General features: G+C 47.7%; 1 protein-coding gene across 1 annotated transcript in view; it reads left to right on the forward strand.

Moving 5' to 3' along the window:
* The window catches only part of TSG101 (tumor susceptibility gene 101), a 100,945-nt gene that overhangs the window by 45,508 nt on the left and 35,434 nt on the right, over positions 1 to 20,003 (forward strand). Inside the window, exons 7-9 of the mRNA XM_075677878.1 lie at positions 688 to 860; positions 6,684 to 6,818; positions 8,873 to 8,965. Of these exons, the coding sequence (XP_075533993.1) occupies positions 688 to 860; positions 6,684 to 6,818; positions 8,873 to 8,965 (401 nt within the window). The remainder of the gene's footprint in view (positions 1 to 687; positions 861 to 6,683; positions 6,819 to 8,872; positions 8,966 to 20,003) is intronic.

Raw genomic sequence — 20,003 nt, forward strand, 5'->3', positions numbered from 1 at the left:
TCACCACCGGTATGAATACACTGGTGCTAAGTACATGAACATTTTTTTTTCTTTCTTTTTATTGACGAGTTACGTCCTGTGGCATAATTTAAATGAAATCATGCAACCAAGTGGCAGGCTGTGTTCATTGGCAAATGCCGACCATTAATGGCATGCACATGCTGTCTACCTATACTACCACTACAAATAACAGCTCTGTTCTCTCTGGCATTATGCAGTAAAACAACAAGCCCTACCTAAATAGTCTCTGCAACAAATATACACCATCAAACGCACCATTCCTTTAATAAAGCGGAAAGCTTTCTTGAAGCGTTCAGCTATTTGCTTCCATTGAAAATCATCGCCAGTGGTGGTAGTATTTTCTTTTCTGCTTTTTTGCTTGTTCACTCTGCACGTCCTGCTCCTGCACACTGCCTTCATTGCTCTCCCTTTCGCTGCCTGGCCTGTCTGTGGCATTTTCTTCTTGCCGCATTATAACTGGCATTTTTTTCTAACACAGCTGCACCATAAGCAGTTCGTTGAGCTCTGTGTGAGCGTAAATGGGGGTCTGGAAAGCCCCTCGTCATATCAGGCCCTCCACCGTAAGCGATCATGTTGCAGGTGGTCTTAGCTGTATGGCATTTGTGCACCCTGATTGAGGAAGGAAGCCTTGCAAACAGCTTTTTTTTTCTGTCGTTTACTGCCCAGCATCACCAGCCAGTGGCGCTGCATCAGCCTCGGCGAACACGGTGGGCGGAGGCGGTATGCCCACGTACCCCATCTTCCCCTCGGTGGCATCTGGGGCAGCACCGTACCCACCCTACCCAACGTCAGGCCCCACCACAGCTAACACAGGATACCCATACCCGCCAGCCAGCACTGTAAGTGAGCACGCTATAGTGAGCACGCTATAGTCACAAATAGCTCGCAAAAATCTGTTTCTCATACCAAAACTGAAAAAAAAAAATGACGCCATTATTGTACGGTAGAAGTGGCATACAGTGGAGAATGTGGAGAACCAGCGTGCATGCTGTCTGCTTTCCTTGCTTGTATTCCGTTCCGGTGTGTCAGTGAACAGGTCCCCTACGTATGCTAGCCACAGGGTTAGTATACTTTGTTAGCTACTTCGTGCGCTGTGGCAACGCCGTAGTGCACCCACGATATTTTTCTTAATTTGAAGTATTCTCCGAGTTGAGCCGGTTTTCTCTACCTGGTTGTCTACGTTCAACAGCAGGGCCTCGATGCGTTCTGTCTTCGCTCGAAGAAGAGTGCATTGGGGTGGCCGAGCTAAAGGTGCAGCATGGTCCGGCTTAACACGCACACGATCCACACGTGCCGCAGGAATAGAACGGGTCCTATCGCACGCCAGAGCAGTGGGAACAGATTGCATGGCACGCTAGCTTGGCTAACCAGCAGCATGCTGTTTGGGTTCACTGAAGCGAGTGTGTTGCGTTTGCACCTTCAGCAAACAAAGAAACGCACGCTCGCCGAGCACTTGTCCGCCAGCGCTAAGTCAACAAGTGATTGCCACGCTGCTGCGCGTCACGTTTAAAGAGCAGGGTAAAATTTTAGCGATTTTAACGTCTCCGGCATGACGTGTCAAGACTTCACCGGCTGCTGCCTTACATGCTGGAAGTGCCAGGCTCGTCTACCGATTGGGCATCTGCTGCCATCTGTCGTAAAGGATAATAAGTAGCTCTGGCTTGACTTGGCCGGGCTAGAGGGGCTCGGTGTTAAGTGTGCATAAACTCGCGTACCGACAGGGCGGACTGCAGCCGTGATAAATATTCACCCATTTCACTGTGGCAGCATTGCGTTCCTACATGGCTTGCCGCCGTGTCTCGTCGTCCTTTGTGACAAATGCAGCATGCGGTTCCTGCTCATTTCTGGCGCTATGTCAGAAAAGATTTCGTTCGTCTACTTCGACGCGTCTCATGTAGATACGCACAAAATATCCTGGAAGATGATGTGCTACCAGAAATGATCACTGGAGAATGTCACCCTTGAGTAAAACTTACCTTTCAACATTACCTTTGGTTTTCTTGCACCATCGCAGCATATTATAGTCACCCCAAGAAAGCCTTTGCCAAGCAGATCTTCATGGGTAAGCGACTGTGCTGTTGAGATGTAGCTTGTGCTGCCTCCTGGACTGCAGTTTACATGCTTTGTGCGCTTTGGCTGATGTGCGTCCCACTTGCCTGCTGTGTCGCGACGGACGCTTTTGCTGTGAAAGCTGGAACAGGAAAGATGTGTTTGGCCTTCCTCTACTCAGCGTCGTGTACTGCACAACCATTGCTCGTGCTCAAGTACGTACTCGAGCACCCGGCAGCCACGCAACGCATCGGCTTTCTTACAACAACTCAGGTCACAAGCACAACAGGGAGAACGCACACCGAGAGGGGCGCTCGTCAATTCGCAAATGATGAGTGAGCAATGAGCCTGGCTGCCTAGGTGCAACTGAGAGATCAACTGTTGCGCATGGTTCTTCAATATTCACCACATCCGCATCACTACCGCTTTGCCGCCAGGTAGATGCGTCGTCTACATAGGCGCTATTTAGTAGCTGCTAATAACAAAATTAGATGATTACCAGCCCTGCGGCTTTGCCTAGAAAACTTTGAGAGTATATGCTAAGTCAATTTGGCCCAAGTTAAATTTCATTGCAGTTGGCCTTTAATGGTTGAATTCATAGATAAACTACCATTATTTGTTTTTTGCCCATATCTTATAAAATTCACAAAACCTATTTTTATGTTTTAAAGGGACTCTGAAACGATTTTGACGATATTGTACAAATGTTCTCAGTCGTTAGGGTAGGCTCTTCTGATCATTAATTGATGCGTCTAAGTGCTCCACGTAAAGCGTGTAATTTATTATAAGGTTTTAAAAATCTACATCGCTACCCATTGCAGCAACCCACTAGGGTGAGTTTTCAACCACCCCTCATTCGGCAACTCCAAGTGATCATATGATGGCAGTAGGGCAAGCTGCCCAATTGGCTGCTCAGGGCGCGTCATCAATAATTTTTCCAACCTTATGGTGAACAAATGTTCATAATATTTCGAATGTTGGTTCATTTGTTTCTATAGAAAAGAAAGTAACGGAAAAAGAATGCACAAGGACAATTTATCACTACACTCGAGACTTCCGGCACACAGCAAGTGTCGTCTGCTTGTGTTACAGCTTGCTCCGTGTTGACAACAGCTCCACGGCCAGTGTTGGTCTCGATCTTTCTTACTGCAAGCACCATGGTTCACCCTTGTTGCGTTGTGGGTTGCAAACTTAGCGACTGACAATAAGCCAAGCTGCGACACCTAGTTAGTATGCCAGCGCTGATAACAACTCAGTTCATATACGAAGGTCTCGAAAGTGTTTTCTGTTGATGGAATATGTCTGTCAAATATAATTGGAGTGCTCTTTTCCCCTTGGAAGCTGAAGAAATGTCAAATTCATCCTAATTGCCAACTGAGTTTTCAGTTTAGTAGTGGACCACACTGGTGTGTGTTTAATGGGAATCTTCTATTTCCTAGAAAGTTTTGGTTTCCAGTTTTCTTCCAGAAAACAGAACAATTTTCCATCTTCGTGCCAGGTGGTTTCTGTGGTAATCGTCTACTCGTTATTTATTTATTTATTATACCCCAAAAGGTCCCTAAACGGGACATTACATGAGGAGTGGGCACATATTGAAAAGCGGCATGTCAGGTTAGGTAGTGTGACTTGATTAAAACTTCTCTCTGGGCGAGTTGGTGCATACATGGCATAAAAATTGTAACAGCGCCAACCCATGCATCCACAAAGTAACAAGTGTCTCGTCCTCGTTACTTTGTGGTTGCATGGGTTGGTGCTGTTACAATTTTTATGTCAAGTGTGACTTGAAAGATGGTATTTGATGGCAGCTTTGAAACGAGAAATGCAGTGATGAGGGTGATGTCAAGAGGAAGGGTATTCCATTGACGGGCTTTGTGTAGAAAAAAATAATGTTGATACGTAGTGGAATGGGCGAGTGGTGGATACACAGCATTAAGATGCGTGTGGCAGTAGAAGCGATGAGCTGGGATGATGGATTTGGTAACCTGTGGGCTGTGAATGGAAGAAGCTAAAAAATAAATAAAGACAGGCGGGGAAATACACAACCGGGATTTTAAGGCTGAAACAGTTATGTTATAGGAGTAGCGAGAAAGAATGAATCTGGCCAATCTGCACGATAGACAAAAGTGGGGAATGCGCATTGTGTCACTTAGCACAGCTCCGCGTGGTCATCAGCGCTGCAGCATCGACTGCGATCACCACCAGCGGCCACCATATTTACCAAAGGTGGTGGCTGTGAACATGTAACGGTCATTCCGTGCACTTGCTTTCATTGGCGAGGCGGTTTGTTAGCTTTCTGAGGGTTGTGCAACCACTGTGAATAGATTTGCATTGATTCGGTAATCGTAACTTTAATCACCAACACCCAACAACGAAGTTCTCATTAGGCCTAACAGGCTAGACAGTGTAGCCAATGGTATGGCCGTGCCAAAAATTTGCTGCCGACTGATGTGTGATGGCAGCCAGCAAACTGTTGTGGAAAGCTTGTTGCTCCCGTGTTCGTACCAGTGGCTCATCAGTGATTGGTTTGAAGATCACGGGTCTAGGTTAGATTGACGGCCGTTGAAGCAGTGTTCGGGACCACGGTTGACCAGCCGGCAACTACCGTGAGCATGTGTGCCAGGTTGGTCTGTGTGCTCGAATGTGGGCAGAAAGCTCCCAACTGTGCGAATCTGCTTGCGTGAACACTGACCATGCGTATCCATTACAACCAGCTTGCCTTCCGGTAGCTAATTGGCTGAGTCTTCACACATACTTCCATGCTTTCCACAAGCGCTGCTTTTGTTGTTCCCCCTGTTTGCGGAGTGTTAATCTTTTCAATCGGTCTGATCAACGTGGTCGAACCTTATACCAGTAAAGATTGCACGCCGTAGAAACGCTGCACGCATCGGGGAACCGAACACGGCTGGGTCACTCACCAAAGTACCAATATTCAAAAAATTGAATATTAGATATTCAATTTACAAATTGAATTATTCAAGCACTCACCTATTAAATTCGAAATCAAATATTCGAGTAGTCACACATCCTCATTTAGGAACAGGACAGACAGGAGGCAGTATGATGCCTTTATTAGAAACATTGTTGCGCTAGTTATTGCACATATGGAAATATACAGTGGAATACCGGTTATACATCCCCCGTTTTTGCGACGACCCGGCTTTTACAACAGATTAGCGCATTCCCAGCGAAGTCCCCATAGAAGCAATGCATTAAAAACCCCGGTTATCCCACGCAATTTTATGTCTGACTCGTGTTATACGACCCTCGCAAAGCGCGGGACATCATATAACATGCCTTTTCTTCTCCACAATCACTTTCTACCTCTCTTCTCGGTGGTGTCGCCTCTCATCGCATTGGGGAAGCATTTCTCTCCCCCCCACCAGCCGCTCGCTACACCCGCTGTGCTGAAATATAGCGCCTTTTCTTCTCCACAATCACTTTCTACCTCTCTTCTCGGTGGCGTCGCCTCTTATCGCATTGGGGAAGCATTTCTTCCCCCCCCACCAGCCACTCGCGACGCCCGCTGTGCTGAAATAACGCCTTTTCTTCTCCACAATCACTTTCTCCCTCTCTTCTCGGTGGCTTCTCCGCTCGTCGCTTTGCGGAATCGTTTCCCTCCTTCCAGTTTCCCTGCAGCAGATCGTTGCGACAACAACGTTGCGATCTGCGGCGAGGTGTTGCTGGATGACGCCATCCGATACCGATGCCGTGAGTGCCGATACCGCTGCGAGATTGGACGAGGACAACGATGATGCCACAGATGCCGTGCCTGTGCCTACCACGTTCACCGAGGTGCTACGGCACATAGACGGCATCCGGAACTTAATCTGTTCATGTGATGCCACAGAGGACCTCCTTTTGGACGTTGCCCAACTTGAGCAAAAGCTCTTGATTCACGGATCAAACAAGATCCAAGAGAAACTTACAAAAATTTTTTAAAGTTCACGCCGGCTGATGGAAATCGCGGCAGTGGGCAGTGGAGTGCCGTAAAGGTTCGTTTGTATAAAACAAGATTGGTACCTCTACTGTAGCATTAATTGTCGTCGCATTTACTTTTTTGGTAATTTGGGTTTCCAAACCCTGCAGAGTATGTTAGTAGTTTACATTGAAGTTCCTCCTAAATCTGTCGTGCGAAATAAGTAGTATATTTATAGGCATAATTTATGTTTGGATTTTAGGACGCCCACATTTTATAATGCTTTTTCGTGCTCCCAAGAAAGTGGTATAATCGTGGTTCCACTGTAATTGTGGTGCAGTAAACTGGGCACTGGCAAAAGAAATAATGTGGACCCGTCCTGTCCATAATGTTAGGCTGTATGCTACGGTAGACATTTACTGTTAGGAATGGAGGAGGTCATTGACCATAGCAATCTCCTAACAATAATTTTTACCTGACCATACCAGTATTCCGTGGAACTCTCAACTACAGTGATCATTTACCAACCAACTCGGATCAAACTCTGTTGTTGAGTCCCATGCTCTTGTGTCTGTTGTATGTCGTGCCATTTAAACACAGTGAATGCAATGATCCAATTTTCCCAACGCTTGGTTGTATGCTGTCACCTTGGGTTGATGCACTTTCTGACAACAGATGTTCCTTTTTGATGCTGCAGACAAGCACGTCTGTTGGTGCGGCCAGTGTCTCCCAGACCGGCACCATCACCCAGGAGCACATCCGGGCCTCTCTGCTCACGGCCGTCGAGGAGAAGGTCAAGGCCCGTCTCAAGGAGGCCCTCTCTGGAGCTCAGGTCAGGGCTTCCATGTCGTTCAGAACCAATACAAAGCTAGTCGGCACAATAGTGCAAACAGCAGAGACACAACAATTGGCAAAAGGTGAGCACTGAGCTCTCTCGCACTGAGCACTCTAGACTGACGTCACGAGCCGGACGGCTGGAGAAGATGGACGCGCACACTTCGAACTAGCTTGAGTCGCATCAGCTGTGTGCGTCTGCCCCTGGTCAGAGTGAATTCCCAAACTGTTTGTGGTGGTCTATCATGCTTGAAATATTATTGCTTACGATGCACATTTGTGCCGCATGCGTTTATTCTGAGTGGTAATCCTGCGACGAAGGATTGCAGCGAGCATCGCTGACACTGCGCTACGCTTCATCCACAAACAGGGTCCCACGGCGGCGCACCGCTACAAACAAACATGCTGCATGTTTGTTCCATGGTGTTTTGTTTTGCTCCAAAGGGAAGCTACGATGAGGAAAGTTTGCCACAGTCTGGTGCTTACTGATAGCTGCAGGTATGTTGTACTGTGTCGCTGTAAAAAAAAGGGGGGAAAGAAGAACAAAATAAAATTGAGAAGGAACGAAAAAGAAAACTATCACATTCTTCAAAATAAGTTTGTAAAAACATAAAAACCAAAAATATACAAATTTTATGCCATTTCAAACCAAGAGTACTTATTTAAAATGATGAATGAAGCAATTTTGTACCTTTTCTGCCTCAATCGTCTTCTTGCCCCAGGTTTGTAATGCTTTTGATAAATGCAGTGTTTTTTTCTAAGTACTTGTTAAATAGCAACTGATTCATTTGAAGCTCAGAAAACAAGTAGTGAATGTGGCGTGTACATGTAAACCAGCACAAAAGCCATGCAGAGCTGCTCTTTTTTCTTCTGTCCCTTGCAACAAAGCTAAAAAGCATACAAAGAACGGTGTTGCAGAATGCATAGGGTTATTTTTCTTTAACGATTCGGCATGTGCTGTAGCATTCCAATCACGGGAACTCTACTAAACCAGTGATCAAAATGAAGAAGTTTTTTTTTATATCGAGAATTATGCGTTTTCGAAGCACGGTTTTGCACTTCAGTCATCTGGGCGGGGCCTCCCTTTTCTTCTAAAGTTCTACCCAACTGTAGGCTTTCTGCATACAGTCGAGCCCAATGTGGCATTGGCAGGCCTGATGAATGTATTAGGTTTTATAGAAATAATAAAAGAGTTTGTTGTGGTTGTTGTAATCTTGGAACTTCGCAGTTGGAAGTTGCCACCCATTGTGCCTGACGACTCAAGCCAGGCACCATCGCTGGCATTGACCACCCTTGTATGTTCTGGCTTGCTGCGTGGACAGGATCCAGCAATCTTCAGCAGCTTTATTTATTATTATTTTTGTTTTTTTATTTTTTCTGCTAGGTGTCCAGCTTAGACTTGTATTTAAGAGGGGGACCCGTCTTGGAGACCAAAATATCACCAGCAAATCAATTTTTAGTTGCCGCTATTTTTCTTATCTACATGTCATGGGGCACCTGCTGAAAGACAACTAGCTTAAAATGTTGTCGTTGAAGAAAAAAACTTTTTATCCGACGAAATGCTCAGTTTTGCAGCTATAAGTCCAAGCATGTTGCCTCTGAGTTTTTTCACGAGGACGCGAGCAGTCACGGGCTCTGCCTTATTTTGGAGGTCATGCTTAGGAGCTGCAGTCTTAAGTCATGCGTCACTTTTGGCGAGTGGTAAAGCTACCCCCCCCCCTTTTTTTTTGTCAGATTCAGTATAAAAATTGGCTACTTCTGCAAGTGTTTCGTTGCTTTCAACTCTAATGACAAACATGAAATTTCGCATGGAGGTTCCTCTATACTGAGACATTCTAATTGATAATGTATCAAAGAAGAAATGGAGTTCAGCACATCACATGATGAATGGTGGATGCAGCTGGTGGTCTATTAGAAAGGGAATGGACTACTGCCATCATGGCACTGGCAGGCCTGCCGTGCACGGGGTCTTGGAGACCACTCGCAGAGGTCTTGCAGTGTACGTGAAATGGGCTGATGACAAAGCAGAACTCTTGGCGCGTTGTGCTGCAGGCGGAGATGGACGTACTGAAGCGCACTCACGACGAGCTGACGCAGGGCAAGACGAAGCTGGATGACATGATCAGCCGCATGGACAGAGAACAGGTGGGTGCCATGCACGGCCATCAGAGATGCAGTTGAGGTGTCAAGCTTCATATTGCAAAATTCATAATGCCCATGCTATGTTGTACATGAGCACTAAGATGCCGATAACTTGTGCAGCACTGTTAATATCTACGGGGGAAGGGCTACCATTTGTAGGGATCATGCTTCTAAACATGTACTCGGTCATTCGTGTAAACATCCTTCAGTACAGGGTCACCAAAGACTAGTCGTCCCAAGGACGGAAGCTGATTGTGGCAAGTAAAGCTTAAAAGCCGACTCCTGCAATCGTTAAGGGGGACACGAGTCTGAAAAACCGAAAATCGCGAAAAAAGTCGATTTTTGGGAACTACATGTACTTGTTTCCGCATCTGTAATGCCCAATCTACACCGTATCAAAACGATTTGCCCAAAAACGCACCCTAAGTGTCAGAAAAAAATTATTTTGTCAGCACGGATGGCGAGAAACGACCACAACATCGCACAGAAACACTGGAGTTCACGGAGCTATTTCTCGTCTTTCCCGCCACTCAGCAACGCCATCTTGTTATCGTTCGAAAGCTCACAGTTCCGCCTTTCATTTCCCCACATCCTTGCCACTGAATGCTGCATAGAAAAAGTGCAAACGTTAAACAATTAGAAGCCGGTCTGCTGAAACTCGCGATGCATGCGGCCCTCCAATTGGCTCACTGGGCCAGCATCCTGAGAGGCACCTTCTGATTGGCTGTTGCTTAGCAGACGAGCTCATCTGCTAGGCCTAGCTGCGGGTCGCTTCGGAAACGGCTGATATGCCATTTCTTTGTTCATCGTATTGCGAACAAGCGGCAAATCGACCCTCTCTAAAAAATAAGAAGTGTTAAACCGAACATGGGTCTATGAAAAGTCAAGTGCGAGCCGTCTGCTTCCTACAGCAAGAAAGAGGCAATTATCCCAAGGTTCAGACGAGCTGACAAGATCGTGGCGGAGATAAGTCACTGCGTCGTGGAAGCTCATGCCACATCGGCAATAACGCAGCAGGAAAGCTAACCATTCCATTTTATCCCCGCGCGTAGGTTTACTTTGGACCGCAGACGATGTGACGATGCCTATTCCTGTGCCCCTCGTGCATACACGGGTTTGTGTTGGTGCATTCCAGATTCTGTTACGAGCTTATACATGTGCCTAATGTCTACATCAGTGGAAGAATTTTGCGTTCTTAATTATATTGGAACCCTGATTATACGACTTTCTCAGGACCACGAAAAAGCGTCGTAAAATGCGACCGTCATAAAATCCGAACATAGATTATGCCTATAAAAATACTACTTATTTCGCACGACAGATTTACGAGAAACTTCAATGTAAACTACTAACATATTCTGCAGGGCTGGGAAACCCAAATTACCAAAAAAGTAAATACGATAAGAATTAATGCTACAGTACAGGTACCAATCCTGTTTTATACAAACGAACCTTTACGGCACTCCACTGCCCACTGCCGCATTCTCGCCAGCCGGCACAAACTTTTAAAAAATGACGGTAAGTTTCTTTTGGACCTTTTTGATCCATGAACCAAGAGCTTTTGCTCGAGTTCGGAAACGTCCAAAAGGAAGTCCTCTGCGGTGTCACGTGAACAGATGAAGTTCCGGATGCCGTCTATGTGCCGTAGCACCTCGGCGAACGTGGTAGGCACAGGCATGGCATCTGTGGCGTCGTCGTTGTCCTCGTCCTATGTTGCAGCGGTGTCGGCACGAGGCAAAGCCTCCTCAATGGCGTCATCCAGCAATACCTCACCGCAGATCACAACAATGTAGTATAGCAAGGACATTTTTTTGTTTTCACTTTGGTAATTAATTATTTTGCTACAATTTCTGCCACATGGTTGCCACATTTTGTGGGCTTGCATGCAATGGGCTGTAAAATATCTATTAAGGGTCCAATAATAATTGTGCTTCCTATCTTTCATTCCTTACTCTTTACGCTATCTAAACATTACTTATAAATAATTTTTATTGTGCCATTTATTTTCTATTGTGGCCTTAAACAATGGAAGTGAAATGTTAATTATTGTAGAAACTAATTGGCCTACAATAAAACTAATTACATATTTCAAATCAGCACAATAATGTTAATAAGACTGGAAAGTTTCATTAATATTAATGAAGAAGATGAACATTATTTCAACAGCAGTGTGCCCCCTTGAAAGTGGCCATGACACTATATTTTTGAGCTTGAATTATGCATTGCATGTTAAACCATACGCTACACACTGCAAGCTGACAAAATTTTTAGTGCATTCGGTGCAATAGAAAATTCGTATTTAAAATTTTTTATATTCTCAATTGAATCATACAGCAGTCCGAGTGGTAACGAAATGAAATTCACTCGGGAGACGGCTACCTAAGAGTAATAGAAGCCAAGCTTAACCCTTTAAGAGGGAGCTTTAGCTCGGATGCTCCTATCTAAATACATGTAAAAGGAGAATTCATTTTTCTCGGCAACCACTGCACCAAATTTGGTGAGGTTTGTTGCATTTAAAGGAAAAACTTGGTCTAGTGACTGTTGGTTTCGAATTTTCGATTTAGGTTGTCAATGTTTTATTAGAAATCGGCAAAAATTGCAAACCTTCAGAAAACAAAACTATCAAGTTTACAACTCTGTAACTCAGCAATGAAAAATGATATCACAATTATGTGAATTGCATCTAATAGTGCATCTAAAGCAGGCAAAATTGATGTGTTACACATGAATCTCAAAAAACTTACTAATATGGAAATCCAGCTTTATGCAGAACTCTTGTATACGATTTAACATATTCATGTAAGATATAGAATGGCATATCAAATTTGTCCCCTTTCATTGATATAGTGGATGCCGTTTACAGAACCACGATATCTGTTCTTGATGCAGAGCTATAAATTTATAAACTTCGTGCTTCTATTTTTTTTTTTCATACTTTCAAATTTTCGAAAAGTTTTATAACGAAATTCAGGCCCTAAATTGAAATTCTGCTTCCAACAGTCGCTAGAATTTCATTTTCTCAAATGCAACAAATTTCATTAAAATTGGTCCAGGGGTTGTCCCGGAAAAACGTTTTTGCATTTTGCATCTATTTGAATACGTCGCAGCAGAGTTGGGCCTGAGCTAAAGCTTCCTCTTAAGGGGAGACGTGGGTTCAAAACCAGTTTGGTTAATTTTGTTGTGAATTGGATGATATTTAACAGTATTGTTTAGTTTTTTCTGACGGTTGCAATATCTAATTAGATATTGTATATCTGCATTAGAACAAACGATACAAAGTTTTTAGTACAGAAATTCAGTCGATTTTTTATGGTACTCTTCAATAACTTCACTTTGTCAAAAGCAAAAACAAAGCATATGGCGAGAATGCCAGAGAGTAGATCTAGCCGGTGATGCTAATTTTATTGTTCTCAGTGCACTTAAAATGCGAAAAAACACGATGTAAACTTGACTGCAATATTTTTGCAAATTTTTGTTTATAATCAGTGGCAATTAGAATTTAGCAGACAACTTTAGAAATAAATGAATAGCATCACTGGCTAGATCAATTCGATACGAATACAGTCGCCGACTGTTTATTCGGACCTCACGGGGACTGCGGAAATGTCAGAATAAACTAGTGTCCGAAAAAGCAGATTAAGAAAAAAAAAAATGAAATCCTTTATTTCCACGTACTTATTCGGGCTCGGCAGTAGGCTTGAAGAAATCGTGAATGCGCCATTGCACGCTGTTCCGTTAACGCGCAATCAGATAAGCCTGAATCTCGGAGAGGGTTGTACGGTCACTATAGGCGGCTGAAAGCACAGTCACTGTTTGTGCACGCTCCGCATGCGACGGCAGCGTAGCACATGGTGCGTCATCTTCCAACTCAGAGTCATCGTCCGGCGGTGCAGCAGAAACCTGACGAATGATCTCGCCGTCGTCGAGTTCTGCGCTTGTCAGTACAGCAGTGTCAGCACCTGTGAGACGGTGTCTGGAATCGCAATGCAACCACTGCACAGGTCTCGGCAGAACATTTTCCGCTTCAGTAGGGAGCACATCGGAAGGCGACAAATCTTAGGCCTCCCGGCACCCGCTTGCCGGCATTCCCCAGCGAAGTCTGCGCGGGCGCTGTCGGCGCCATTAGACACTTGACGCAATGTTTCCGTACGCCGCGTTGGATCACCGAAACCTCAACACAGCACACAAAGCAAACACCACCGTGCCGACACCAGTCACACAAACGAAAAACGTGGCCTGCTCGCAGCGTCGTGCGCGAAGAAACAAATCAACTGCTGGATTGTCTTGACATGGCTTACTAAGCTGAAAACAGGAACTGCTGCTCCATCCACTCCAGCCACTCTATCGAACCAGGCCGAAACGATGATGATGAGCGGAAATTTCCAGTAGCGCCACTTTGTGGGGCAGCAAGGAGGCTCTGTTCAAAACAAAAATGGTGTTCAGCAAGTCGAACTATGCGCCGGTCATAGTCTATGCATGATGCTCTCGATCGAGTTGGCTCAAGGAGTGTCAGAAAAATCAGACGAGAGGTTGCAAGGTGTCCTGAACTTTTGGCGGTTGTTTACATTATGGTCTATGGGGAGAATGGCGGTGCCGCAAAGCTGACCGAATAATCGGGCATGTCCGAATTCTTGGAGTCCGGAAAATCGGTCGGCGACTGTATATTGATACAAAACATATTGCTCGTACTTAACCGTTTCGCTGTCGGACCTTTCTGACCGTGACGCACCCCCAGTGTCGGCTTGGTTTCAGGGAATATGCCCTAACAGGGAATGAACATAGCAATTTATTTTTGATTATGATTGGTATACAAATAACATTGTCAATGCAATATGCACATTTCAGTGTTCTGCAGCTGTTGTTAGTAAACATCTTCATCATCATCAGCCTGACTATAACATCCGTTCAACATCTGAATCCGACGATGCGGAACTCGCCTCTTCCTCGCATGAGACTCTGTCCAAGTCCGAATCCGAGTTAGGCTCGTATTCTGAATCGGAAGAGCCACCGCTCCAATGAGCAGACGAAGGTCCCGCGCACTCAGCCATCCGAAAGTAATCGCGCGCGCAGGGAGGATGCACTTTCAGTCGCCTGCACAACAGAGAGAAATGGGACGTTGCATGATCAAGAAGATAGAGTGAGATGGAAAAAGACTAAAAACAAAGTTCGAAGGGCTTTACGTTTACTGCTGCAAGTCGGAAGCGAGGGTGCGGCGAGAGAGTGAAAGCAGCAATCAAGTCACTCTTTTCGGAGAGGCAATGGCACGTGCCCCTGAACTTGATGCGCCGTTGCAGACACACGAACAGAAGAAAAATAAAAACTTTCAAACCAGCGGAGATGGCAGAACAACTCTTGAACCCATAACCACACGCGCGCAACGCATGATCCTGCGAACGCGGAGCCACCGCGCCACTCAGCAAGGAGAGAGGGGGGAGTGGCAGTCACACCGTACTCTTCAATACATGTATCAACGCAGGTCAAAGTGAAAATACGAACTTGTAGAAAGAGTCAACAGATGGCGTGGCCAGCTTAGCGCTCAGGCTCGAAATTTTGAACGCACGATAGAGAATGTACCGGTACGTCAGTGACACTGTTGTGGGGAAGCGCGAAGACGTACCGGTACGTCCGTGACAGCGAAAGGGTTAAAAAGAACGTACACTGCCTTACGGAGAGTAAAGCAGTGCAATGCCGAAAAAAATGAAACTGAGAAAAACGAATCTAAACTTTCAATTCACTGTAACATTTATTGGCCTAGCAATATGGCAATATGAACTGCTTCACCATGTAGCCCTGTCCTTCAGAAACAAGTTCATGACATATATGTGGCCACTGTGCAAAAATAACACTGTGTAATGAAGAAGAGGAGCACAAGAACAAGGCCAGCCAGATCGTCTCTTCCATGCCTGCTGTGCAGCCAGTGGGCCAGCCAGATCGCCAGTGCTTGGCACGAGTGTGAGCCGTTCGGGCAACCAGCTGTTCCTGCTCTCCGTCACCTGCCTCCTCGGTTACGAAGAGACGTTACCCTCGAAACTGTTCAGTGCACCCATTACAACTGAAATATTTGTTGCAACATCATGCATAGTCGTTGAAAGCAATATAAGAAGGCTAGCACTATTCACTTCACATTTCTCTTTTAGATCCTTGTTGAATGGGAGGCACACAAATGGCATCTCTGTTAAGGGGGAGACCAAAAAATTGCGGAAAAAAGATGGGTTTCTTGAAAGTGCTATTTTCGCAATATACAAACACTGCCGCATGTTCTTACCAAATTTGCCGCGTCATGGATCAATATTTTAGCCGCAATGTCAATTTATGTAACAGCCGTGAGCTATATTTTGACAGAAAGAAGCATAAAAAGGGGGAGCTTTTTTCATGCCACGCCGCTGCTGAACGACGTATGCTGTCGCAGCCGTCTTGGTCGCTCTGGAAAGAAATACTTCTCTTCTTCAATTTCCCGCCACATTTTCATTCGTCCCCCTGTTCACTGTTTAGAAATACCGCACCGAAAAAAAGCCCAAGCGTGCGACCCCATTCGACCATTCAGTGCACATGACTAAATAAAGTCCTGCAATTGGCTTAGGCGGCTGGCATCGTCTGCTGAGGCGTGCGGACGCGCTTGAAAAGCGAACCACGACGCCATTTTGAAAGTCGCTAGCGTAGCGTCTAGTGATGTCGGAATGTCGGAAGTTTACCACATGAAACAAGTTTGGAAAGAAAAGGAAGCGAGTGTGCTGCAGCTTTGAAAAGTGCTCCGACCCTGCCGAAAAACACAGTGACGACCACCCGCCGGCGGTTTCAAGCGTGTGGGGTCTCTCACACCCGTGCTCTTGGGACAAAGGAACGACAACACACAGTAGTGCAAACAGTCACAAGGGCATTTATTGCACCTTTCATAGATCAATGCCTGCTAGCCGAGTTGCTACCCACAAAACATGCCGGTGGGCGCGCGACAAATCTAGAAGTCTGACTCACCGCGACCGGAAGCGAGCGAATATGTTCGCCCCATGCTGGATCCCAACGCCTGGTCCTTCGCGTGTATGGTCACGCGAATCATGGCGCGTTCGAAGGCGACCACGCGAGGCGGTCTCGCAGAAGCATCGGTCGCCGCGCGCGGGACGTCCTCGTTGTTAGCCGACCCGCCGGGAAAAAGCCCAAGCGCCTTTCTTTCCCGCGCCTAAGTAACCCCGCCGCAGCGCAACACTAGCGGCATCTCTCGCACTGCGCTTCAACCACTCCAACCGCCGCGGGCGCCAGGCCACGCGGCGGGCGAAGCCGCCCTGCAGGAGACAAGCTATGCGGGAAAACTAGATCTCAGGGGAGGCGTGAGAGTCACGCATCCCCACATCCCCCCAACCTTAAATCACTACATATTCCGGCGAAACATTTCACACAGTCTAACATCAACACGTGCTTCGTGAACAAGGTGGTACATGCAACAGTGGCCGCGCCGGGGAGATGTCCACACGCTGTCCATAACATGCGAGCCGACTGTCCCTGGGTACACCGCTGGCGTCCGCCGGTCACAGCAGCAGCTTTGCGGACTCGACGGCACGATTCCAGGCCAGGACTTCGGAAACGACGACGCAGTAGTCGGTACGAGCAAGCGTCGCTCGCGCCGACGCGCCCTGCTGGGAAGAGCCGCCGTAGCTGTCAGTGACTGCCGGCTCTTTTCTCCGCCGCCGAGGGTTGTGAGCTGGATACAGGAGGCCGCCGAAGTCGCTGCGCCGAACTGGCCACAGCATCACCATCGCCCGGGGTGGCTCGGTCGTAGTCCAGGGCAGCAGCGCAGACGATGTGCAGGTGACGGCAGACCAGGGGTGACTCCGTTCACACTGCGTACGCTCAACACACTCGGCAAACACTAAAGTAGTGCAAGGCAGAGGAATTATGCATGCGCATCGCCCACCATATACGATGTTCAACTCGGCTAGCAAAAGATCGGGCAGCTACTTAGATGCTAAGTTCACGTGAACGAAGCTCGCTTTCTTGAGTCGAACGAGTAATTTCAATTCGTGCGAGGCTAAATAGAATGAGGGAAGCGAATTGCAACACCTCAACGCCACGGTCCACCAGGTTGTGTCCCTCCACGTGCGACAGGCAGCTTCGTAAAGCCTTAGGCCTAAATCGTCGCTACCCTGACAACAACCGGCATCCAAAAACAACACCCAAAATGAGCGCAAAACAGGCGGCCGCGAGGAGACGTCAGCTCTGTGAGGTGGTCCTACTCCGCTCGGTGCACAAAGCATCCGAGTTGACGGCACCCACCGTCCCAGACGGTGTCGGAGCGCCCGGTGCCAGGCCGCAATACCAGTCAGCCCGTAGTGGCACTCGTGGCCCGCGGCCACCCGGCTCCCAGAGCCGCGACTTCATCAGAGTCAAAGAGATAGGAGAAGCTATTTACATGAGAAATTCGGACCTCCCACGAGGCTTCCGTACTCACTCGCTTCAGGCTTGCCACTGCTCCGCGGGCGCTGAGCCTCGCTCTCCCAGGATGCAGACCACGTGGCTCTCGTACCGACGAATGCCATAAAAAAAAAACACTTGCGAAAAGGCTTAGCATGTTGACATGTTCAAACACACTACCGCCACCATCACCTCGCTCGAGAAAGCACGCCGCCGACGCTAGCGATCAAAATTCACGCTAGGCCTACGCTTCGGTTCAAACAAAGGTCTCGAACGAAGCAAAACTGTTAAAACTATCGTCCGATGCCCCAAGAGGTCCACGTTGTGCAGCCAGACGTGGGGTCTCTCACACCCGTGCTCTTGGGACAAAGGAACGACAACACACAGTAGTGCAAACAGTCACAAGGGCATTTATTGCACCTTTCATAGATCAATGCCTGCTAGCCGAGTTGCTACTCACAAAACATGCCGGTGGGCGCGCGACAAATCTAGAAGTCTGACTCACCGCGACCGGAAGCGAGCGAATATGTTCGCCCCATGCTGGATCCCAACGCCTGGTCCTTCGCGTGTATGGTCACGCGAATCGTGGCGCGTTCGAAGGCGGCCACGCGAGGTGGTCTCGCAGAAGCATCGGTCGCCGCGCGCGGGACGTCCTCGCTGTTAGCCGACCCGCCGGGAAAAAGCCCAAGCGCCTTTCTTTCCCGCGCCTAAGTAACCCCGCCGCAGCGCAACACTAGCGGCATCTCTCGCACTGCGCTTCAACCACTCCAACCGCCGCGGGCGCCAGGCCACGCGGCGGGCGAAGCCGCCCTGCAGGAGACGAGCTATGCGGGAAAACTAGATCTCAGGGGAGGCGTGAAAGTCACGCATCCCCACAAGCGACGGCTGTGACGCAGGATGCAACAGACCTGGCGAGAGCCAGCCAGGCCTGTTGATGTCGCCGGCCGATAGAGATTGCAGGAGCAGCGTTCGGCACGACACAAAAAAGGGAGCAGCCAGCGGAATTGCTCCAACGGCAGAATCAAGCAGGGGTAAACTTCGGACAACTGGTGGGAACTTCAGTAACGAAGTGGAAATTGGACATGTGTACGAGCCTCAACGACAGTGCGGACAGGCTGGCGGAGATGGAGTCACGCTTTTATGTTATCAATGCGGAAGGGATAAACGCTTTGGTCTTGCGTCTAAAGTGCAGTCTCTGTGGCGGCTCCGTGACTTTTGGCTCAGAGAAGCGAGAATACGGCCTTGCCGTCAAGCTTTTCGCCATTTGTGAAAACTGCGGCGATGTTGTTCCAGAGCTGAACTCGTCGCATGTGAAAAACAGCAAAACGGTCAACCCCTTCGTAGTGAACATTCTTGCCGCTCCTGCAATGGTTAGCACTGGAAATCAACAAACAGCGATGAACGACGTTTTTGCTGCAATGAATATCTCGCACTGTGGCATTCATAACAAAACATGGCAATGCTATCTCAAACAGAAGCTGGCGCCGGCAGCGTCGTCTGCTGCCCAAAAGCTGATGGGTGCATGTGCACTATCAGTGAAGTCATTATATAATGACTTGAAACTTGCAAACTACGGCAATATAGCGGTATCCTACAATGGCTCGTGGATGACGCGCAGCCATTCGTCGCACATCGGAGTTGTCATGGTCATCGAACTGTTCTCCGGACTTGTGCTCGACTAAGTTGTCCTGAGCAACTTCTGTGCTGGGCGCGTGTGCGGCCTGAAATCTGGTCACCCGGACTACCAAGATTGGAAAGTGTTGTGTCGGCAGCGGCAGGCAAGCGGGGGCCCGCGCCCAGCGAACGCGCGGCGAGCACCGACGCAGAGAGGGAGACGCGGAGCTAACTGGTCCTGATGAAAACCGAACTAGGACTGAGCCAGCTCGCGGCCGTTTATTACCAAAAAGGACTTCACACGCCAGATGACACCTCCCGATTGGTCCAAGCTCGTCACATGACAGAAGGGGGTGCGCCATCTAGTTAGACTACTACGAAACATAAATCTATGATAACACAGAGATCTGGCAGGGGGCGACACTACATCATCCCCCCTGGAAACAAAGTAAGCATACAGTGAAACGCGCACACAAGACGCGCACTTAAGTCCAAGGACAAACTCAGTTCATTCCCGCCCAAGTTCACACACACGCGTACCAGTCGGGCACCAAAACACAGGCAATCACTCAAAGCAAAATCCGACAAGGAACACTGCACAAGACTCACTGCACCGCAACAAGGAACACATTTTATACCTGTGTTAATGAAACATGTGAATTGCCTGAGACGGCAATACGCTCTACACTCAGAAAACAAAATCATCAAGCCACGGAGGCCGTTTTCTGTCACGATGAGGACGCATGCGTACCTCAGAAGAACTTTGGGGGTTGCGACGCGTATCGGTCGACTTCGAAGACCCAGTCGTCCCACTACTATTTCCCTCCCCCTGGTTGGAAAATTGAATGTGGTTGTCGCTCAAAGCTGGAGAAGGTTGCCCAGGAAGCTCCTCTCGAAGTCCTAACAAGTCCTGGGAGGCTACCGATTCCCCCACGGAATCAGAGACGACTGCTGACTGTGCAGACTCGGAAGCGATACAGTCAGACGAACTACTTAGCTGATGCTTATAACTATGAGAAGACGC

This window comes from Dermacentor variabilis, unplaced genomic scaffold, assembly GCF_050947875.1.
Source record: "Dermacentor variabilis isolate Ectoservices unplaced genomic scaffold, ASM5094787v1 scaffold_14, whole genome shotgun sequence".
Taxonomy (NCBI): Eukaryota; Metazoa; Arthropoda; class Arachnida; order Ixodida; family Ixodidae; genus Dermacentor; species Dermacentor variabilis.